We start from the raw sequence: 26,132 nt of genomic DNA on the forward strand, positions 1-26,132 counted from the left end.
ATATTTAGGTTGTATAGATCATGGGGAAAAGAAATCTGCAATAAAAAAAATTAGTTCAAATTACGGCAGATAGATGGCGGCTTTCATGTAGGATAAAGGCCGTTATGCAAATTTAGAGTAATTTAAAAAGCCAGTACTCACTGCTGCAAAATCATTCTTCGCCATGTCGGTAGAGAAGAAAGGAAGAGCTTTACTGATAAAGTTGTTTTATCAGAACAGCATAATTTGTCAGCTGCACTGCGAGAATATCGGCGCTTGAAAGACTTACGAAAAGGGCCTATGTCCAGGCAGGCTTTGAAAAAGATGATTATTAAATTTGAAGAGATTGGAGAGTTGGGTGTGGTACAAGGAAGAGAACGGAAACGGATTTCAAATGAAACTGCGGAAAATGTCGCTCTTGCCGTGTCGAAAGAGCGTCTGATTCGTAATATTCTTCCTCAAGTGCTCAAGCGATGACACGTGATTTGTTCCTCCCTTGGTCTACAGTACGATAAGTTATTCGACTCATTGTATAGTGGTATCCATACACATCCATCATGTGCAAGCGCTGAATCTTGCAGACCCGGAAAAACGAAATCAATTTGCTAGAATTTTTTAGCCAGAATAGCCGTTGACAATTCATTGCCTTGGAACATTTTGTGGTCAGACGAGGCTCATTTTACCCTAGGCGGAGCAGTTAATACTCAAAACTGTCGCATATGGGTTACTGCAAGTCCTAATGATGTGCATGAACAGTCTCTACATCCTGATTACATTACTGTATGGTGTGGTTGTACTGCTGATTTCCTTCTTGGTCCTTTTTTTTTCATGCCACATGGCCCTCAAAGGTGTTCCGTTACGGGTGCCTGTGACCGTGACCTTTTTCAGCAGCAAATCATTCTTGCGTTACAAAAATGAGAATGTTTAGGGACTACTGTCTTCATGCAAGATGGTGCACCACATCACATTGCTCGACCAGTGACGGCATTGCTTCGTGCCTATTTTGAAGATCAACGGGTAATTTCAAGAAGTTTTACAACTGCCTGGCCTCCGCGTTTTCCGGACTTGAATCCCTGTGATTTCTGGTTGTGGGGATTCCTGAAAGACCGTGTCTATGGAGGAAGCATACGGACTCTGCATGAATTGAAAGCAAGTATAACACGTCATGTTTCTGAAATTGATCGAGAAACCCTTCGTGCCATTGTTGAACACACCATAATAAGCTTTGAACATGTGCTTGACGAAAATGGAATACACATTGAGCATATATTTTAATCAAATAAAGTTTTTAAGTTCCAAATTGTGTTTTTTGTTTTTCATGCGCCGCCTTCTCACCTGGCGGTTGAAATTGGAACTAATTTTTTTTTATTGCAGATTTCTGTTCCCCATGATCCATACAACCTAAGTATCAAGTTTCTTCGACATCCTTCCATTAGAGTGGACACTACGTAGGTCTAAACAGGGTAACTTTAATTATAACCACCCTGTAGTTTAGAATTCTATTATTATTCTTTTTATAAAATTTTTACATCTTAGATCTTTCTAAATATCACTGCTTTTGTAATTATTTATTGATCTTCCTTGTTCTCTCTGTTTTCGTAAGGATATAAAATTATATACAGCATAAAAATAAATATGGCACGGAAAGAGGAATATAAAGTCTTTACAAGAATCAGATGGAAGTCAAAACAAATAAAAATATTATCTTAGATTACAAGTGAAATTAGGGTAACGGTATGAATGAAAGAAAAATTCAAAATCTAAAGAAAAAAAGGGGGATAAATATCAAAAAGCTGTATTATTGGCATTTAAAAAAAAATTAGAAAGAACTAAGTAGAGCTCAATGTTCGCGCCGATAGTGTCAGGTCATAGGTTTTAAAACGTTGGTATCTATTTCGCTTCAGATTCAGATGTTTTTAGGTGAGATTTCTTTTTCCCCCGTTTTGCAGTGACAAATGGAAGATTTAATCTACTTCGTCTCGCGTTTTCTCGCAAGTCGCGAGAAACGCAAGTTGTCGTTTTTATGAACTTGCATGTGGTTTATTATCGCTAATAATACTTAAGTAAATAATTGAATGTTTCATTTTTTTTAATTATGGTACAGTTAAAAATTAAAAGGAATTTTTCAAAAACAATTTTAAAACCAAGCGTTTTTTGATGGCGCAATTTTTTTCTGATTGCAGAGAAAGAAAATAAATTTCTCAGCGAATGCAAGATGCAAAATTTTTTTAAAAAATTTCAATAAGTAATTTCACACCTATTTCAAAAACTTTGAAAGAAATTTATTCAATAAAGTGTTTAAACATATCACCTTTAAACGTAGAACAATTTCTTCCTTGATAATTTGTGTAAATTTCTTCCAGCTGCGCTTTTACCATTTATACCCATCTCAATTTCGTAAAACTTCGAGTTCAATCACGAGTTTCTGTGTTCATTTTCCTTGATGGAAACGCATAGTTTCCGAAGCCAAATGTCTGCTTCTTTTCATCTAATAAGCCAAAATGCTAAAATGTAAAATATGGTGAATTCTGGATTTAACGAATAAAATACGGCAACTATGTCCTAGTCCCTCTAAAATCATGAATTGCGACAAGGAAAATATTTCAAATAAGATACAATGCTTGTAATTGTGCTGTACCATATAAATGAAAAATATTTAACTATTCAAATCATATTTTTTTTAATTTTAAAATAATTATTTTTGAGGGGGACAGGGAAAATTTACATATAACAACAGAAATATACAGGGTGGTTATAATTAAACTTCCCCTATAAACAGCATCCTACAACGCAAATGGGCGAACGGATTGAAATGGCATTTGGTACATAGATTATATACGAAAGAGCGCTCACAGAATTTCGAAAAAATTCCAAAATGTCCACCAGGGAAATGGCCACCTTTTCCGGAAACACATTAATTTTAACACAATAAACGACCAAAACGGAATACAGAAACAATATTAACATTTATTGATTAGTTTCTGATCATCTTGTCATCGAACCACTTTAAGTAAAGGTAAGGGAAAAGAAAATAATAACAGTGCGCTGTTTGAGGGAAAAAAACAAAAACAGTTAAGTTTGTAGAAACAAGAACAGATCAGGACGAAACTGCACAAGAGCAGCAGTTGTTAATCGTGTCCAGGATGTTGTAAGGAAAGGTCCTCCATGAGACCACCCTCGTTCATCTGCAAAATTTCAAGTCGATGGACAGTGTGTTCAAAAGCAGATCGTAGCTGATCAGTTGTAATGCTTCGCACATGAAGCGTTATGGAAATCTTTAAGTCATTCAACATCGCAACAAGATACCGTCATCATTACAACCGGAAACATCGACGTAAAACGTGACAACGACTGCAAACGTCTTTTACCCTAACCTGTTTTGTATAAAGCTTCCTCTTCGCAAGCATGCAAATCTCGACATCTTTTCCTAGAACTGACAGCTTTTCCCGGTTTTACATTTTGTTATTCATAATTCATGTTCTGGATTGTTAATATTGTTTCTGTATCCCATTTTGGTCATTTATTGTGTTAAAATTAATGTTTCTCCGGAAAAGGCGCCCTCTGGTGGACATTTTGGAACTTTTTTTTTTCGAAATTCCGTGAGCGCATCTCGTGTATAGTCTATATACCAAATTTCGCTGCAATCGATTCATCCGTTTGTGTTGTAGAGTGCTGTTTATAGGGAAGTTTAATTATAATCACCCTGTATATATACACAGGCACATAAAATGGATCAAAATAAAATTTTGAAAAATTTTCTATTGAATTTTTTTTATTCTAAATTATTTCAATTTAAAAACTTTTCTTCTTATGAAAAAACATCTATTATAAATTTACATTATTCAAATGCTGCCTAAAATTTTCTATTCTAAAAAAGTTTTATCCATTATAAACATGAAAAATAAATTATGTATCAAATTTGAAACAGTATGCAGTGAAGGGTTAATATGCATATTACATTACTTTCAAAAATTTGTGACAATTCTATCTTTAGAGTAAAAAAAATTAGCAGTGTGCATAATTTAAAATTCGTTCTTAAGTTCGATATTTATTATAATTTAATTCAAATACAAGGTATCCATAAAAGAACTCTGGGGTTTTAAAAAATGATATCGAGTTAACGCTATGAGTTTGGTCAGGTCAGTTAATTTTGAAGAAATCAGTAGTTCATCAAATTTTATTCACACTAGTTTCAGTTTGTTTCTTCAACACTAGGTAGCGTCACGCGTCACTGAACTTGGAAGTAACGTAGCAGACGCTCATTCCATAGTGCAGCGCGATGGCGACGCCACAACGAAAGGTTCAGTGTGTTATCTGCCTTATAGAAATTTAATCTGTTACCACTGTACAGCGGAACTTTCGGCGCTAATATGGTGCTAGTGCACCTACGGACAAAACCATCGACAATAGCTACGTGCGTTTAATAAAACGAGAAATGCGTGGAAAAAAAAGTCGTCTGGTAGGCGAAGAGTGTCTGAAGAGAATGTCAATAGAATCCGTACTTCAGGTTAACGAAATCCCCAAAAAATCGTTGAGACAACGCAGTCTTCAGTTGGGCATACTCAAATCAACTGTTCACAAGGTGGTTAACAAAAGGCTCTGCCTAATTGCGTACAAGGTACAACTTGTACACGAAATCAAGCCAAGAGACTACATTTTGTTGTTACTATGACATGAGAGATAATAATAATGATTTTTTGAAAAAATGTGATTATTATTGATGAAGCCACCTTTCATGTAAGCGGTACTGTGAACCGACTCAACTGTAGAATTTAAAGTTCACAACAGCGTTCGAGGAATATCAACGCGATTCATCGAAAGTGAATGTTTGGTACGACCTTAAGCATAACCAAATTATAAGTCCTTTCATTAATGTAGAAAATTCCATAAATTGTGATATCTAATGTGGAATGTTAGAGAAGCATGTTTTCCCTCCGTTGTTTGACATTGAGGCAGAGAAATACCCTGTCTTCTTCCAGTAAGATGGAGCACCACCTCACTTCAGTTTGCGTGTACGAGAAGCATTGGATACTCGATTCGGCAGTAAATGGATTGGAAAAGCAAGACCTAGTTCTTAGCCTCCAAGAAGGCTGGATATAGCTCTGTTAGAGTTTTCTTCGAAGGAAACGTCATGAAAATGACCATTTCAGACAAAAGATAATCACTTGTGTGACAAACATCACTCCAGAGACATGCTGGCCAGAACATGGGAAGATGTTGAATACCGTTTGGATGTGTGCCGTGCCACAAACGGGACACATACTGAAATCTACTAAATTGTAAAAATCTTGATGAATTAACCTTACGTATATTACGTGCGTACGTATATATAACATTAACCTAATTTTATGATTGAATTAAAAGAATCTACATTAAAACCCTGGAGTTCTTTTATTGACACCCTGTTTAGCGAAATTTTATCATTATTCAATGTTAATATGTTTTTATTATTAGCATTTCAATTACTAAAATATTCTATGTATCCTTCACCTCAAGATAGCAGTATGAAAAAATGGCTGCTGCAATCGATTTAATTTTTTTTTCTGCTCAAAATTTCTTCTTTACAAATTTTAAATAAGGTGTCGTGTTTTCGTTTAAATTAGTATTTCTCAAGCTTCCAGTTTTTTAATTGGTTATAAAATATGTACTTAAGGCAATGTGAAAAAAAAAAAAATACACTACAGACTCGGAAATTTTCCCTTTTTGTTTTGAAAGCAAAACATCAGATAATTCAGTTGGCGTACTATCAATCTGCCACTGATTTTTGGCACAGTCCAACAGAAAGCAACCCTTAAAAGTGTAGAAATGCGCATGACTGAGCCATTCTCTAGTGAGACGTATTATCAAATTAACCTGTCTCAGACTATAGAACATTTTAGTTGATTTCAGCACGATAGGCAAGAGAAAAACTTAATTTATTCAGTTTATCTTCAAATCAATCGAAAGACTGCTGAGAAAAAAAAAATTGAAAAAAATATCATAATCAAGACTGTACCGAAAGGGTGTGGGCAAATTGGCCCCCACCATTAGCTCAGATAGAGGGAAAGGGAGCAAAAATGACTATTCAAAGACAAGGCATAAGAATTAGATGGATACAGTTAGCTGTGCAAACAAAAATAAATAAATATATAAGTTTTTAGTGGTGGACTAAAAATTATGGGAGTTGCTACACGAATGAAGTGGGGTCCCTTATACATGAGACAATATAGTCTTCCTTCCATAACAGAATGTAGTTATAAACACAATTTTCTCTTTGCTACAATAAGCTCCCAGATATTTTCTGCTAACCGAGCTTTTTTTGGCAGTTGTGTTTTGCTGTCGAAAAACTAATAGACAAGTGACTTTGCCGGTCTTATAAAGCAAAAGAAAAAAAAAGTTTTCAATAATCATTGCAAAGGGAGAGGGCAAAAAAAAAGGGGGGGGGATTTGATGACCACAGGAAAAGGGGTAAGAGGACATTCACACCTTTTCTTAGATATATTTGTTGCCAAGTGCTTATTACATAATGTTTACAATCAGCCCCAATCTCAATGAACAAATTTTCGGTTAATTTTTTTAGTTGCAAATTATGAGCAAAAGCAGTATTTCTTTTTTAATCACCAGAGAATCGACGTTCAAAGAAATTCCTTCACGTTTTCTCTATAATAGAAAAAATAAGTAATAATCCACTTTGGATATGTACAGATGATTGTCCCTCCAAGTTTACATTATGTTTGCTATATTAAACATTAGCTGCCTTCGGCGCCCAACTAATGAAATTAACGATTTTCGTCTATATATTCAGTTGTTAAAGATGTGTTAGGCGGAGTGATTTTAAAAATTATGAGATTTAATTAATTTGGGCTGGAAGTTAAACAATTCCATATTAATTTTTATATATTATTAAGCTAATTATAGAATAAGTGTTCATTCCACTTGCAGCAAATAAATGAATGACATAATTTCCAGAGAAAATTCCTTGCACTAAGTGGGAACATGATTTTAAGATCATAAATAAATAAATAAAAACAAGGCTTTCAATACAATATAGTAAATTTATCTAAAAAGTAAATTACTTTGAAATTAGGATAAAAAGAGAGAATTTTAAAAAAAGGGACAAAAAAGAAAATCGATCACATTTTATTATAAAAAAGGTTTTATATAATAATAAATAAAACAAATTTTTATATTCAATTCTTTAACAGAAGAAAAACATTAGACTTAAAGATCTGATGAAGCAATAAGATCGATTACCTTTACATAAAATAATTTTTTAAAATTATGCATAAAGTTTTTTTTTTAAACGTGAAATTCGAAGAAAACAGTAAATACACTAGTATCATTTGAAAAATAATTTTTTGAAATTTCTGGTTATTTAAAAAAATTTTAAGACAATATTTTCGAATGTTATCATTGTAAAAGGTCACATTCTTGTTTAATTTTTAATTAATTTAAAATGTAAAAGGAATTCTCTTCGAGGCACATTTTCTCATTCTCTCACAGGCTCAACAGTCGCCAATAAGTCATTCTGTTTTATTATGAATATTTGCTCTTACTTATTAGTCTTAAAAGCATAATTTTACAAGCAAAGCATAAAAATCACACGTATTTTGTCTTAACAATTTTTTGCATGAAAAATCAAATGCAGCCACACCATATTTTTTGACATCTTCTAAAAATATTGGTCTCACAAAAATTATTTTACATCATTTCCAAAATTTTAATAAATATTTTACATGATTGGCAACAGTATTTTTCATTTTTATAATGGAAATCATATTAATTTCATTACTTCATCATATTGTTCAATTAATCACTTTTCTTGCATTGTTGGTTAACAACTATGTTAACAAAATTTATTTTCTTTAACAGATTGATATATTAATTTGAAATTAAACTTTCACTCGCCCGCTCTTTTGATATTATACACTTTAAAAAATATATTTTTCAACTGAAGCTCATCAAAGGAATGGATTTTTATTTTATTTGATAAATTTTCTCTCAACCAGTTTCAAATCAATACTTTCGATAATACACATTTACTTTCTTTTGCACTTCTTAACTACACATTTTAATTTCGTAATTATAACAGCTTCTTTTCAGCTTTATTTATTTATTTTATTTATTTTGGAGAAAAAGGGGAGTTTTAATTAATTTTTAAAAAACTTTTTACAGAATATATTATTTAAATAATCGTGTGAGTTAATTTTTTAAATTGATATTAGAAATATTTTTTATTATTATTTTAGAAAATTTAGTTTCATCCAATATGTAAAATAATGGGTAAAACTTCCCCGTTTGTTATTTCTTTTTGCTGCTGAATTTAGCCAAACACAGATATTTAGAGCAAATTATGTAGTATTCAAACGCTTTACTTTGCAAGCAAACGATGAAACAAGTAAATCAATTTTGTGAAAATTTCAATCATTTTAATAATTGCCTCATTTATATTTTTCCCTTTTATCAAACACCATAAAGGTTAAATTCATTTCTTATTAAATGTTTAACAATCAATAACCAGAGTGATCATGCTGGTCTCCAAAAGCGGTTAGATAGTAACATATATCTATTAAAAATAAAGATAAATTTGTATGTGATAAATCGTCAGAATTAGAATTATCAAATCAGGCAAAGATATACATTGGAAGTTGGAAATATGCCCCTCGGAGCGATCTTTTAAAATTTTAATTAATGAGAAGCTAAGCAAAATTTTGTTGTTTATCCACGGTAACTCTCGAAAATATTACAACACATTTTTTATACATTGTAAAGCTCTCACTCTCTCTTTATATATGTTACAGTGAAAACCCGAAATCAGTCAAAACGCGAATTAACTAAGGAAAACGCGTTTTAACTGACAGCGCTAGGGAGAACCCGAATTGACTAGAGAAAATGCGTTCTAACTGACAACGCTAGGGAGAACTCGTTTTCTCTAGTTATTTCAGGTGTTATCCAGTTAAAACCGTATGAATCTAGATTACTTGCTTGTGAAATTTTCAAAGCAAGTGCGGTCATCTAGTTTTATTCATGCTGGAACGTGTTCGTGCTGTTGATTTATTTACGATGAGTAAAGAAAACATTGATGCTTGTTGCGCCAAAAATGGAAAAAATGAATTTTTTGAACAATTACAGTTTTTACATAAAAAAAACAGTATAACTTTAAAGCTATTACACATGATGAATACAACACTGTCTTATTTGAGACTGAAGAAGCAAAATCTGCCGTTAGCAAGACTTCAATTCAGTACCGCAGATTAAAAAGGTTTGACATTCTTGAAATCAGTGGAGTAAAAAGGTCGATTTCTTCAAATGAGCCCATAAAATATTATTTACTGGTCGAAGAAATTTTTGATGCTATCGAATTTGCACATGTAGTCATAGTACATGGGGATAGAGATAGACTTAAAACTGAAAATTCAAGAACATTTGCTAACATAATTACTCAGAAGATACACATTTTTTATAGATGTATGAAACATATCAATAGAAAAAAAAATTTTAAAAGGAAAGGTTTGGTTTCTAAACCTATTATTCACACAGAAATGAATAGACACTACAAAGTGGATTTGATTGATATGCAATCTCAGAAAGATAATGAATTTATGTTTATTATGGTTTACCTGGAACATTTAACAAAGTTTGTGTTACTACGACCACTTCAGAGCAAAGGAACGGAAGAGGTTGCTTTGCAAGCTCTTGATATCATCATCTCATACTTGAGACTCTTTGTATACTGCAACCTGATAATGGAAGAGAGTTTGCAAATTCCGTTATAGAACAGTTATGTACGTATTGGCCAGAACTGAAGATTGTTCGTGGGAAACCTTGTCACAGCCAGTCGCAGGTTCGGTTGAGAGGGCCAACCAGGACGTAAAAAATATATTGGCTTCTTGGATGAAGGATAATCAAACTACAAAGTGGTCCAATGGTCTTCGTTTTCTCCAATTCATGAAAAACAGAGCTCTACATTCAAGAATTAAACAATCACCATACAAATCAATGTTTGAGATTGAACCAAGAGTTGGAATGACAACCTCAACATCGCCATCAGATATTATAAAAATATCGAAGGCGAGGATGAACTAAAGAAAATTTTCTAGGACATGAATGCAGAAGAGCAAGAAACAGAATAAGCACAATCAGGGAGCATATGCTTGCTAGTAAGTCGACCAACATTTTTCTGATTAGAGAGGAAGTCAAAGAAACTTTAATAAAGTAAGCCAAAGAATGAAAAAGATCTCCGATGCAACACATCCCGAGTTTGATATTGGAGAAAATATCGTTGTTCCCATTCCAGATGTTGATAGGGTAAAAGCTGATTTGCGAAATCTCATCGGTATAGTGCATGAAAAAAATTAAGATGCCTTGTACAAAACTGGAATGAAAGATGGAGTTCTAAACAAACTGTATTCAAGGTAAGAAATGATATTTAAATTAATTAGTTCAATATTTATTCAATAAATATATGGTTATTACTTATATTAACTTTATAAGTATTTATACAGTAAGCTACAGTTAATCATGATACAAGCTTCATATAAAAATTTAATATATTCACTGATTTTCAGATCTCAATTCGATGTATCGCCGCAAATTTGCTTGACTCAAGAACGAGTACCGAATCAGGACATTTCGCTGAGAACAGCAGCAAGAAAAGGAATTGTAGGAATTGGACAAGGGTTCGCCCTCTGTTCTTGTAAAAAATATTGTTCTTCAAAGAGATGTTTCTGTAGGAAAAATGGTTATCTTTGCTATTCTCAGTATCCCAGCAATTTACCATGTCGAAATAAGTATTTTGTAATAACGGTACTGTATTAAACAATATTCAAGTACAGTATTTTTTCTTCAATGATGGGTTCTTTCCTTAAACACTGCATTAGTAATACAATAATTTTGGATTCAATTATATTGTCTAAAAAAATCAATTAAAATACCGAATAAAACGGGTTATCCATAGCGTATTCCCTAGTTAATTCGAGTTCTCCCTAGCGCTGCCAGTTAAAACGCGTTTTCCCTAGTTAATTCGCGTTTTGACTGATTTCGGGTTTTCACTGTAACATATATATCTTTTTAAATGATACCGTTTTAATAATCATTCAAACTTTTCCAGATTTTTTGGGGCATTTCTTTTGGGGGGGGGGCTTATTTTTCTATAATAGGTTGCACTGAAATTCAAATACCTGGTTTAGTTTACATGACAAATGATGTCACAGGATTTAATTCTAATAAGATGATTCAGGTACACAATGAGCAAACAAGTGTAAGATTATTATACTAACACGGTTTTCATTTCTGTCACAATTTGATATTTAAAATTAATAATGCGACGGCAGCATGAATATTAAGCTGGCTTAAGAGATTTAATTGAAAGTAAACATAACTGATATTCTCGATGAGTCAGCTGGCCACTAAAAGTACATAATTAAGAGTAAAAATAGAAGCTATCATGGGCAATTAAACGGTTCATAAAATAAACTACTGATGTAGGTGTTAATATGTTCTTACATAATGTTATGTTCTATTTTTGAATGTGGTGTAAACAGGAACGGAAAAACGATGTGTAGTTGCAATTTCTTTTCTCAGTTTGCTCAAGAATTTAGTAACTTTGGTAAGAATTTTATTTTCAGTGACTTAAAAAATTCTGAAAATAACAATATAATTCCAAAATACCGTACAATGTTTATATATTCACCAAAATATTCAAAATTCAATCACAAATTCCTATTACTCTTCCAACAATATGAATAACACATGTATATTGCAATTCATAATATCTGTACATAATTTTAGATTCGAAATTGATTATTTTAATTTATTGATGTTTATTCATCATATTTATAATAAATAAAACTCACAAACATTTATGATCTCACAATGTTTTGTTATTTAGACTTATAAGACATTAAACATTTAAACCTATCATTATTTCACATGTACTGAACATCGTCAATACACAGATATACACTGTTAGATCTATCATAGTTTTGTAGGTAAATAAAGTTCTTTGCTTGCTAATTCTCCTTACAATTTTTGGCAATATCTAAGCTATTATTAATTATAACACAGCTAAAAAAATTGGTAAGACAGGACAGCTGCTTTTTATTATACATCACATATGTAACAGAGTTTAATAGTTGTCATATACTATAAGATAATGGTTTTGTTTTTAAGAAAATATTAAAGTTTTGTAGTTTATATGCAATAAATTTATCATTTTAATTTATTGTTTACAGTGTTTCGAATTAATATAATTAATTAAGCTATTATTTTTCAAAGCTGTATCATTTTTAAACCTACTCGTAAAATTATAAAATTTTATAAATTTTTGTAGTAAAAATCTGCAGAGCTGCAAACATTATCTATATGTGTGTATGGATGGAGGGGGCGCGGAAAAAATGTAATAACGTAATAAACAATAATAAAATGTAACAATGCAATAATACAAATAAAAATACAATAAAATTAAACAAATAAAAATGTAGCACTTATTAGATGGGGGAACAGCCTTGGTATTTCTAATGATGCAAGACCACATTGATATAATCTTGATCATGATAAATCCGTGCAGTCTCAAAAATATCCAAATTTATGCTAAGAATTTTAAGACACAAAATCCCTCCCCCTAAATTAGGAAGAAGTTTTATGTATATCGTATGAGTTCACTCAATTGTCCCTAGTAACAGTAAAAATACATATTAGTGAAATGTATTGCACACACCTCCCCAAGACTTCTCAGATCAGAGCATAATACTGCTAGCAGAGTAAATGAAAATATTTTGTTTTTAACCCGAAGACATTTATATTTTCTTCTTCCTCACTTAATTTGCTATTACCAAAATTGCATAGTTACAATTCAAGATTCTACAGTAGCAGCAACTATTCCAACTTGATGATAGAGAACCCATCATTAGATGAAGAACCTGGGCACAATAGAGGAATTTTTTCATGACTGTGTTTCTTAATTCCCATTAATAATTTAAACAAAAATTTTAATTAAACAATATCCAATTAATAATTTCAAACAGTTCGAATGCCACGAATGCAAAATTCCCTTTGATTCCCACTTAGAGCTGATTCACAACTTCGAATTACAACCTGAAGAACTTGCTATTATTCCTATCTTTTTTTTCTTTTTTTTCCTTGTCTTGCAAAAGGATAAAAGCGTGGACGTAAATGAGTTTGTAAATGAATAGTATATACCAGGGGTGGGCATTAAGTCGACCGTGATCGACCGGTGGACCAACAAGACATTTTGAGGTGACCGCCTTTATTCAGACCTACGATGCACATGCTAAAAGAAACGCATTTACGGAACATTGTATTCTTTTTATCTCTTGAGGAAAACGTAGTTTTCTCCTTTGAAATAACATAATTTTGAAAGGACGTTGTTCAGAACCTAAGAATAACTTTTGGAATATAATGGCCATATCCTAATTTTAAAAAAGTCGCATATCATTTAACATCGTTCTATGGTTCTACCTACCAGTGCGAATTTTGCATTTTCAACGATGAATATAATTAAGGCAACATATTGTTCTCGGCTCACAGACCACTACTTAGAATCCAGTTCAATATTAGCAAACCGAAATACTGGCGGACAGTATGTAGCCGAAGTCTTCTACTAGCCATAACTACAAGAACTAACTTTAAATGAAATTTATTTATTTTTTAATGTATTTTGTGTTTTTTGATATTAAATTCATCATTTGATATTATTATATTTGTGACAATTATTATTATGTTTGTAGTAGGTAAGCACATATTCCGTATTTAATATTAAATTATAATAAATATTGTAGAGCTATGTCACTGGGTGAACCGCAACATCTTGAAAAAATTAGAAGTACCCCGAACCCTGAAAAAGTCTGCCCACCACTGGTTTATACTAATGAATCTGGATTATGTTCATAAGAGCAACTTTACCACTTACTAGAATTCTAAGCAAATGTAAAGAAACAGGGCATTTTATTTTCAGTTGTTTGAGCAAAACAGCGTGCATGCATGCGCGCGTGCGTACACGTACACACTTAAAGCTCCACCTATCGTCAGATATTTAGTTTAATTTCATGAAATCTGCAAGATATCAAATTATTCTTTCGTAGGAAAATTAGATATTGAAGTATTATTAAATTTAGAAGTATAGTTATATCAATTTATTGATGTTTATATTTTACACTAAATATTTTATTGAATAATTTCTTTGACATGATACTTGCTCGATGTGCTTCACTAATGACGATTTGTTTCAAATTGAAAAAAAGACTTAAACGTTTTTGATTTACTCTAGATTATTCATGCACTTAATAGTTTTATTAATGCTTTAAATATACTTTCGATTTTTTTTTTCCGTTCCTTTGTACATTAAGCACATTTAATTTTTTGGGCACATAAAAGCAGCAGATTTTATGCAAGAATTAGTTTATTTCATATCATTCATGATATAAACTTCTACATCATATAGATTTAACTTAAGCCAATTAATATTGCAAAGTATTGAAACATAAATTCTAACAAATGCATGATGTTCTGAAAAACAAATGTATATTTAAAGTAATATATATATTCTTTCATAGCAATGCAAAGGAAAAGTTTTTGTAAAGTGCAGTTTAAAAGAATTTTACAAAAAAAAAAAGAAAAATGGAATCTAAAAACATATGAAATTTTTATATTACCAATATATTAATTTATTATTTGTTAAAATATATTTTGATTTTATGCTTAAAAAACTGTTTAAATTGTATTGATATATTATTTCAATCTTCATATTTTCATTTTTTTGGACTAAAAACATTACAGTTAATTGAAAGATTTTTCAATGATTATTATATGACAAGGCATCTTACAAATTAAACAAATAATTTTTTTTCTCTTACAATAAGATTTTATAAAAATCTTAGCCAAATTTTTCCTTTTAAAATCTTATGATTTATTGTGATTTCAATGTTTTCGATCAGTGTTCAGAAATTCAGACTCGACAAAAGAAAATTTACATTTTTCTCCTTAATAACAAAAATAAAGTTTTAAAAAGATTAAATCGAATTCAATAGCATTGAAACTTAAAAAAATTTAATTCATTTTATATTATTTATAATATAAAATTAAATAATGAAGCAATTTTAAAATGGAAGAATATAATTAAAGCAATAAAAATACACGCTTTAATATTAACCCTTTTATAATGTATTGATTAAAAGTTATAAATAGATACAAATACTTTTGCAAAGTCACTAAAAATTTCAATGCAAAGATGCCCCTTATCGAATGCAATCAATTTCTATTAATCAGAATATTCTGATCAGCTAGATTCTTGTTTCTTTCTGCCTCGAACTTTAGTGACAACATAGCTATTTTTTTTTTTTTTATCGAATATGGTAAATTAGTACCTGTGTGCTTTTGTGGGACAAAGAGAAAAAGTATTTCAAGCTGTATCAAAGATAGAAATTGCAGATATTTTTTATTTTATTTATTTCTGTGAATCCTATGTTCAATAAGACACTAATTAAAGCATTGGTATCTTAAAATATTTGTTTAAGGTAAATAAAGTGTATATAAACAAAAAAAAAAGCTTTATAGACTGCAATAAATAGCAATACAAGATTATGCTTGGTATAAGGTTTTATATGTTTAATAACATATTTTTCGATCGATCAACCATAATTTAAACACATATCGAAAATCGCAATGATTATCTAAAATTAAAATAAATGCAATTCCATATTTCATAAATACAAAATTAAAAAGCATTTTAAAATAATCATACACATATCATTTTAATTACGCATTTTTTAGTGTGATGATATACAGATTCTACCTGCTTACAAGGTAGTCACAGGAGCTTTAAAAATACATTTTGTATACAAAATGAAGCTTCATAGCATCATGTGCTGACATAGATGAAAATTGCATGGTAAATGAAATTTTATAAAAGTCAGCAACCTTTCATTTGCTTCTTTCTATGTGATTTCCAAGACCTGCACATCATCTTCATCTTCATTTTCTATGTTCTCCTCATTATCTTTCTCATTTTCCGATACACGTTCCCTTATTTGGTCGTCCTCAAGAGAGAATGCACTTCCTCTTCACTAACCAAATACATATTTTTTGTTAATATCATACACCAAAATTTTGGATTTAAATTTATACTTTCAAAAACATATTACTTTTATGTGGTTAGCAAACTGGATAAACCTCCAGTTTATGAGGTATCTAAGTATATTTGCATTTAACACCTCTTCGAGTGATTCAACTCCCACGTACCATTATATATTACATTGGTAAAGTTCTTTAGCTTAGCAACTGACAGCATTTTCGAGTAAATCTATCGAACATTAAATTTATATATCTCAAAATGCTGCAATTTATATTTTCTTGTAATGTTTTATTACCTCACCGTATAAAAAGTACCATTATCATAGCTATCTATGCTCAAAGGCTACATGGGTATATATGAATTTAAGTGTGTCCTTCCAATTTCCAAAAATAACTCTAGGTATATGAAAATGAGTTACTTACATATACAAGACACTACTAAGTTTCTTTAAAACTTAAAATATAATACCTATAATGATGAAATATTCTTTCTGCTTCCCGCACTCCAGTTTCGTATGCTCCATGTACAGTTGAAAAAAAATGATCATGAGTTGCTTCTCCAGCAAACAATAATACAGGATGCTAGGAATATAAAACATGTTATTTTGTAAAATTCAATGTTTACAAGTTTAAAATAAATTAATATTTCTAATATCACACTGCATGCACATAATTTTCTAATATCACATTGCAGTAGAAGTATATTTTCTTTCAAAATGCTGTAAGCTTTAATATATTTAAGAAGTTTAGATTCTTCTAATAAGTCAGGGTGATTACCAATTTTTTTATACAAGTATTTGCAAAAAAGCTTACTGTGATTTTCCACATCAATAATGTTTACTCCGTACCATTTAGAGAAAAATTGCAGCAGTTTATGTGCTAGTAAAATTATTCAATAATAAAAATGCAAATTGCAAAAATAAATTGAATATTTGATGAAAACACATCTCTACGAAAAATTAATACGAATGTGTGTTAGCATTTTACAGACAAAACTGCTTGACATGGGGAGATTCCAATCTTTTCACATATACATTTTAAAAGGTGGAAATGCGCACCTCGGAGATAATTCTTTAAAATTTTAACTAATTAAAAATTAGTAGAAATTTTGGCGTATTCCTACTATAAGTTCCGAGAATATTATAGTACAAAAATGATCTTTTAAATCATCTTAAAGTTCAAAACACTATCCTTACTACTATACTACAATTTTTGCTGAAAATGTTTTCCGATTTATAATCAAATTTTAAAACTATTTTAAACATATTTTACAACAGTATATTTCATTGTTGAAATTACAATCAAACCAATTTTCAGCAAATAGTTTTTCCTGGCTTTTTTCCCCACTGTTGAAGATCAAGAATGAAGATACAGGTTTATATTTAGGTAGGTTTCAGCATGTCTTTAATAAAAATTTCAAAATTTTGTGACACTTAGAATTGAAGTTTAATTTCAGAATCAAGCAATAGTAAAAAGTTTTTAAAGTGCGCTCAAAATTAAACATAGTTGCTCTTTCTTATGATATAATAAGATATGTAAAAATACATTCAGAAAAACCGGAAAATGCACAGCACAATGAATAAAAAAGTGTAAGGGTTCTGAAACAAGATGAAGTATATATCTGTCAAAATTCGAAGTTTAGAAATATTTTGCTACGGAAGAAATTAGGACAAATTAAACAAAAGATTTAATTTAAATTTTTAGCAACCATTAATCATGGTAAATCATTCTGTCAATAATTAAGCAAAAAATGGCTAATATATAATGAAGTAATTGGCTTTTCAAAATAAATTCTACAGTATCATTTTTTTAATCATTTGAGTTGAAAACACTCCTTTTTCTAATATGGCAACTGAATCACAAAACAGTATAGCTTTTGTAATAGTTTTGTAGCTTTTTCGTTTATTATTTACGTTTTTTGAGAATCAAGATTTTACATGATTACTGAGGAAAGATACAATCATAATGGAACATCTGAAGATTTAATATATGTATAATTTCTGAAAAGTGCAAAAACCTGTTTATGAGTATGTTTTGGTAAGTAGAATAGTGAAATAAAATAAGCACTAAGATTTTTTTCACAGAAAAGAAAAAACGAAAAGCAAATAGTTAAAAAATGAAAGATACTATTAGCTATGCAAAAAGAACCCATAATACACTCACAGAAAATATTTTGTCACAACATATTTTAATTACATCTGAAAATTGCATACATTTTTGCATTCAGTTAGAATAGAGACTAAACGAAATACTGTAAGATTATTTGCATCAGAAAACAGTAATGAAAACCACATAATGTACATTTAAAAAAATTGTTGACATTTTTCAAAAATGTCTATTTCTGCTATTTTAGCAAGAAAAGCAAACATATTTTGGGAGTATGCATAAGCCGGCTATAATTTTTTCATATATACTCTATTCATATTTTAACATCTCTGAGTAATTATTATATATTGTATATGTATTTCATCATTTTAACAAAATACGTAAGGTTTGCTGGGGGATTTATATCAGAGTAAATTAAAAGTGCATAAGAATCAAAATCTACATTATTTCTAGTTTACAACATTCTATTGTACTTTATTATAACTTACTTAAGAATTATTTTACTATAACTTACTTTATAAAGAAATTCCTTAAGAATTATCTGTGTTTTTTTTAAATGTACATTAAAAAATTATACAAAATTAAATAGCATATAAACCAACACAACTGGCAGTAAATATATTCCTGTTTCTCTTTTTTATACACTTTATGAAAATATACAAAAATATCTTGAAGTTTTGTTGGATGAAGTATAATTATACTTTGCTTAAATATAGGTTATTTACATACCTTGGAACATGGTGAACTTGCATATTCAGGTTCCGCTAAGTTATGAGGAAATATATTTTCTTTCTCACAGTCTACAGATAAATAAGAATAAGATCCCTGGAAAAAAGTGTTCGACATCCATGTTGATCTGCAATGAAGGAAACACATTTTTATTAATTTGTAAGAATCAAATCTTCGAAAAGAATTATTATTTAGAATTTTTGATAACCTTACCACAATATTTTACATCCATATCTGTGGAATAAATCTCTGATAAATGAGAAACATAAATTATAAAAAACCCCACAAACTTGAAATTTCTTTCAAACTGTTAAATAATTTTAAATAGGCATGATTCAAGAAATCGTAGTTTCTTTCATTTTACTATAAAAATCAACTACTTATAGAAAAAATAACGTTAATTATTTAAAAAATATAAGTAGAAAAACAAATATATAATGATTTAGTATTGGTGTAGTATCTCTGCTCTAAAGGAAACGTGTATACTTTTAAAAACACAGAGGCGAGAATTTATATTTTATCTAGAATTTTTAGAAGCATATTAGGCGCGAATTTATACTATATCCAGTGGCGGTTTTTCACACATGTAGCGCCTTGTGCTTCGAAACCTGTGGAAGGGGATAAAATCTATTCGATTTTCATAAAAAAGAAATGTTAATGGTCATACCCAGTGAAGAAGAGATGGATGGGATTGAGTGAATGCAAAGTAAATAAGGCATCAGCGCATATGCATTTATCTCAGATTTATGCGCTTCACTAGAAAGTGTTTGGAAGATATATTTTGCATTCAGAAGCTGTATGAAATTTCTTTGATGGCTTGTTTAACACATTAAGCACGTTTTGGTATTTAAATGATGATTCATTGGCCGGACGAATTTATATATTTCCCATCGCCAAAGTATTAAGATAAGACATTTCTATGTTTACAAAGCGGTATTTGGAAAGAGATAGTGAAGTTTGAATGAATTTTGTCTCTCCACAAGGAAATACCCAAAGATTTGTGGTTAGCTAAAAAATTCAAAAGCGAGTTCCTATATGTATATTTATACCCTAAAAGTTGGAATGTTAAAAATATAATTAGTATGCAATGCTATGTATATTTATTTATTGTAAATGTTTATCGCCCGATTGCTGCCAAAAAATAACAATTGTAGTGCACATTAGAAAGAATTCCCTCATCAAACATTAAATTATTTACCGTTTTTTTGCGATTAAAATATACATAATTTATTATATTTCAGCACAAATGTTGTCATTTTTTTTTTAAGTTTTAAAGAATTTTAAATCAATATATGCCAATTATCATTGAACTTATTTCAGATTACCATAATATGCTATCATCACATTATATAAAGTTGACTTATATAGTGATAATTTTGATTCGTGAAAGGGGAAAACAGCTTTTCAGTGGCAAACAATTATATACAGAACATTATATATAATGAAGAAATTTTTTTCATTTTTTTACAAACAAAAAAGGCTTTTTAAAATTTTTCTAATAAGAATGAAATAGTTTCATTTTATAATCCATTGTATCATGCATTTTCTATGATGTTTCTAGAAATTTGAAACTCTTTAATAGAAAAAAATATTAACATTGATTTAATGATACAGTTTATGAACAAGATTAGTATTTCTTTGTGGTGTGGTATTGTGACAAATCCAGCATATGTTTTATGGCAATTAATTACATATTTCTTAAATTTATTTCAAATATTTCCTTTCACATATCCTTAAAAATATCGATAATTTTTGATGATTGACATTCATGAGATATACACCACAACAGTTTTATCTTAAATATATTTTAATAATAAAAATGTAAAATTAGATAAATTTATAAATTTTGTTTTATGTCATTTGTGTCAGCTATTATAACTGTCAGTTTTCACATTTATTACAAAAAAAATATGGTATTTTATAGGCGAATAGCAGGACAAAAAGATATCTAATTGAAACAAGACATATAATTAAAAAATTTCGTCATCTGAATATCCTACTGAACAGAGAAACATATACAAAATAATGTGTTGATCATGTTGTTTTCATATAGGCATTACAGAAATACAAGTATATTAAAAAATATTCAAACTCTGAGAAAAAAAATACATTTAAAAGTTATATCGGAGTTCAAAAAACTCCTTCTATCTAGGCTTTGGAAATTGTTTTTTTCCTAAAGGCGAATTTAAAGCAAGAAAACTTTTCAGGCGAGTTGCATAATCTTTTTGGAAGAAACTGTGGGTAGGAATGTAAGATATATAATCATTTAGATATGATACTTCATGAAATGTAATTAATTTTTCACATCTTGTGTTTGATGATTTCATGATTTTATTCAAATGGCATTCTGATGGAAAATTCTGTGAAGTAGCATTTAATTGTGAAAGCTTCTACTGACTACACTGGATGCGACACGTACAGATTAACGCTCATTATAAAATTTTTTGACAAAAAAGAAATAATGGAAGCCTTCCCCCCCCCCCCCCCCCCCTTCAATTGAAAGTCATGAATCTACTTATTTATAAAAAACAGTTTTAGGCAATCATTCGATTATAAAAAAGCCCTGCAAAGGTCAAACATACGACAACATGCCTAACATGTCGGGAAACGTACTGGCTTATAAGCCACTTTAAAGGTGCATTGTAAAATGATTATTTCTGTCCAATACACCAGCCACACTTTAAATGTTTTACAGGAAATTTCGCAGTCTAAGCTTCCATTACCACTACGAATTACTTCTATAGTATACAAACAATTATGTGCATTTTTTCTTTGTCTACAAGAACCATGAGGTTCCTTATAAAAACTGTATGATAGTGATCTGAAAATTGTTAAACGAGTAAGCGATAAAAAATGGTTTGCTAGAGCAATTGCAAAACTTAGGCGGATTTATATCAAAATTCCAGTCTCATTCGAAGTAAGTAACAAGTAGATGAAAAATTAATTCATAAATTAGAAGCTAAAACACTTACTATAAAACTCTAAACTCAATTCGGCTCATGGGACGATGAAGAGGCGGATTTATAAGGTGACATGCACACAAGTTAAAATATAGGGTCATAGATGCAATATTATTATGAGGCCCTTTCGTTAAAAGAAAGGATCTCATAATAAAATTTAAAAATTTTTGTTTTTTGATCATATAAAATTACAATGACATTCTTTGGCTTTACTATTTTTCTTACTTGTATAGTTATTAAAATGTACCTTTCAGCCTTTTGCCATATAAAAATAGATGCTATTATTTCACCTGAAGCTCGGAAGGATTATAAAATGTTCATTTGAAAATTCTGTTAAGAAAATTATACAAAAGAATTATTAAGAAAAATTATACAAAAATTCTGCAATTATTCTATAATTTAATATAAAATTTGAATGCTTGTGCACTTTTATGTCCATTCCATCTAGACAGACACGCAGAGGCCGGAAGAAAGTCATTAAAATTTTATATTATCAAAAAACGAAAAATTCTATTATGATTGAAAATGATGATAAAGGGCAGCAAAGATGCTATAGTTTTTTCAATCAATTCGATATATTTATATATATATGAAAAACACATGGTTCAATGGCGTAAAAGTATTAAAAAAATGACACAATACATATACTATACCAAAAGTAAAGAATATTCTTTGCATAAATGAGAAAAAATAAGTGTTACAGAAATATGAATTGACTTCGATTAAATAACAAATATAAGAAGATAAGTACACACAATAAAATTAAAAGCACAAATAAAATTATTTTATTTTAAATTTTTATCATCAATAAAATTTTCCTTGGGAGAATGAATGGGCCTCAAAATAATTTCGCTTCTGTGATCTTATATTTTCAAAATCCGGCAGAGCCTGAATTCCATGTGCTGAGTTGAGTTTAAAGTTTTAAAGTGTAAGGATTTCATATGCTTATATAAAAAGCATGAAGAGTCACATTGCACAAATTTTCTTTTATCGTCTAATTTTATTTAAAGGAAGAAAAAAATGATAATATGAAATTTCTTTTTTATTTTTAAACTTTTTATGCGAAATAAATTAGTTTATTGATACATAAATAACAAAATAATAAATATTGTATTTAGAGAATTTCTGTTAAAGATGCCATAAAAATAATAACAAAATGAATACAATTGAAATATTTCCTATGAAAATTACCTCAATATTTTAGTTGGTTTTGGTAGCTTTTTCTTCAAAAGAAGTTGAAGAAGTTTCATACAATTGTCACGAACTTCCAGCTCATCTAATAATTCCATTTGAACAGCTCCATCACCAGTCACCCACACACACAATAAATTAGGATGGTTTGGTGTATATGCAATGCGATCGACGAATTTTAGCCAATGAATATTGGGCTATAATTGAACTTACATAATTAAAAAAATCCTTATAGTACATAATTGCAATTATTTAAGCAATAAATAAGTAAAACAAATTATATTACATAAGAAAAAGAAATATTAAAAATTATATAATACTATTATTTAAAGAATTACAGTCAATTTCATAAATATATCAGATTTATTAAAATAATAATTTAAATTAACATTCATTAAAAATTATCATAAATATATCAGATTGTTATATTATATGCCTACTGAAATCTCTTGCAGCAACTTATATTATATGTAAATATTTTAACTTAACATTCACAGATATCACTATTTATTTCAAAGAAATCACATCTTGTGCTTAAGATTCACTGGAAATCTTCCTTTTGAATTTTATAATCAACGATTAATACAGATCACAAAAGCCACAGCAGAATTTTCGCCTTTCCCAATTAGCAATTATAACTTGAAAGCAACAGTCTACAGGCATTTTTCAGTAGTTAGCAAGAAACAAAATATAATTACTTCTGAGCATTGGTATAAGATAACATATAAAGATAACAAAAATAAAATATTACAATATAAGTTTTATATTATCCAAATATAGGTTTTCAGTTCAAACCAAAAAATTTCGAACTGAAAAATATTTCTGTTGATTTTTTTTTTTTTTTAATTCTATTACATCACATAGTGCTGAATTAAAATGCATTCATTCTTGAGAAACTTTGGCAAGAATAGTAAAAGCGGTCTGAAAAAAATAACCAAGTTTCTTTCAGGGACTAAGCTAAATCTTAGAATTTACTTTTATTAAAAATTCTTTACTTTTATTTCCTTTATTAATTTTTTTAAAAAATAGGATTTTTTTTTTACCTTGTCGGAGTTTTGTTCAAGAAGTCCGTCAAATTCTTTTTCCCAAAGAATGTTGTACACAGCATTAGCTTCCCAAAATACTTCTTTGAATTCTAAATAAACTTTATTAATTGTACCAAATCCAAGACAACGTATTGCTTTTTTCTTAGTTTCGCTCAAATTAGGAACAAATAAGGATTGACTTAATGTTTTTAGACACCCTAATGATATTGTTATAACAACATGATCAGCTAAAAATGTTTCTTCATCGTTGCAAATTACTTTGATATTTCTATTTTTTCTACTATTAGAAACAGAAATTTTGCATTCATTGCTTGGTTCTGTGAAATCTGACCAATCAACCTTGGTCACAATTTTATTTTTTAAAATCCAGTTCGGAGGTATTGCTTCTAAAAATACACTTAAAAGAGAAGAAATGCCATCTTTTACCTCAACAGTCTGATTGCCTTCGCATTCTTTGAACATATTTAAGAGTTGCAGTGATAAAGTTGCCAAATCGTGGCATCCATTCACTTCAGTCAAAAATTTGCAATACCATTCAAAACCTTTATTTAAGCGATCGAGGACTATACTGTGACAAGGGCTATACTGTGATAAAAAATTTTGAAATTGTCCCTCAACAATATCTAAAAAAGATTTGCTCTCATCATCATTAGAATAATTGTTAACTTTTTCTTCTAAAAAGTCGAACAACATTCTAAGAGCTTTTCTTTCATCACTAGAAAAATTACTGAAACTTCTTATTGCATCTAAATAATTGTATATTTCTGTGTTCACAAGTCCATTAGATTCAGCAATTTCATAAATAATGTTGTCTTTCTCCCCATGAATCCACTGTGCCCCCAATTCAATATATTTAGATCCTATAAAGAAAAAAAAAGAGAGATAAATAGACCATGCTTACCACCTTATATTTTTACAAAAGCAGAAAAATCAGTTATTAAAAACACAATTTTTAAATATATTAAGCTACACAACTTTAGTTTAATTATTTTCTACCTTTTATTCTTGTGATTTATTGTTAGTGACAACTCGCTACCAGATAACACCCTTGATTTGGAATTAAAATTTAACATAAATTCTGAAAATATTAAAATAGCGCATTTAAAAACGAAAGAATACGAGCGCGCGCGCGCACGCACACACGCACGCACACACACACACACACACACACACACACACACACACACACACACACACACACACACACACACACACACACACACACACACACACACACACACACACACTTCTAAACTCTAACACTAACTAAACTCTAACTTCTAAAGAAAAAATTATACAAATTTTACAAATATGAAAAAATAAAAGTGCTACCATTTTAAATACCTTCCTGGTAAATTTAATAAAGGCATTTGAATATTTAATTAATTACGGCAAAGTAAAGTAAAACGCCATATCTCTCATCCATGATGAAATGTAATTAAACTTACTCTTCATGAAGAAACATTTTTTGATTATCGAAAGAAACATTCAATTCCAATAACGATTTAAAATTTAAAAAAAAAAAAAAAACGCCTGTTACTTGAAGAACAACATTAAGCTTTAAAAGTGATATGTAATTATTTAAAAAAATCACAATTATTCTAGATATGAAGAGATTAATATTAAGTGAATTATATTAGTATTCTTATTTATAGAGAATTACTTACATATTACTAGATTCATAAATTCATTCAAAATATTAAAATTTTTTTTTTCCTATTTTATCCATGAGTAAACTATATATGAGTAATTATTTTAACAACAATATTTAGTACTAATGAAAATAACATAATCTAATGTAGGTCATTGGTTGCAAAAAAAAGCTCACCGAATAAGAAAGTTGTAGGAAGTAGTCAGCAGACTATAGAAGAAAAATAACCTTAAACCAAAAATTAAATATTTCAATTTCATTTACAATTTGTCAAAGTAGTGGAGGTAATATGCGTTCATCAAAGAAAAAAAGAGAGTAGAAAGAATTATCTCTTATTGAGATGCCTCTACTATGCTAAGATAACAATGCATGAAAAAAGCAATGAAAAGGTGAAGCAAAAGC

At 29.6% G+C, this 26,132-nt stretch overlaps 1 protein-coding gene across 2 annotated transcripts in view; it reads right to left on the reverse strand.

The window, feature by feature from the left end:
• Positions 1-26,132, reverse strand: part of LOC129958410 (spermine oxidase-like) — an 83,526-nt gene that overhangs the window by 40,270 nt on the left and 17,124 nt on the right. For both annotated transcript variants that reach the window (XM_056070891.1, XM_056070892.1), the window contains exons 3-6: positions 24,077-24,939; positions 23,034-23,230; positions 18,883-19,009; positions 16,517-16,629 (exon numbers count right to left, since the gene is read on the reverse strand). In XM_056070891.1, the coding sequence (XP_055926866.1) occupies positions 16,517-16,629; positions 18,883-19,009; positions 23,034-23,230; positions 24,077-24,939 (1,300 nt within the window). The remainder of the gene's footprint in view (positions 1-16,516; positions 16,630-18,882; positions 19,010-23,033; positions 23,231-24,076; positions 24,940-26,132) is intronic.

This window comes from Argiope bruennichi, chromosome X1 (genome assembly GCF_947563725.1).
Source record: "Argiope bruennichi chromosome X1, qqArgBrue1.1, whole genome shotgun sequence".
NCBI classification, from domain to species: domain Eukaryota; kingdom Metazoa; phylum Arthropoda; class Arachnida; order Araneae; family Araneidae; genus Argiope; species Argiope bruennichi.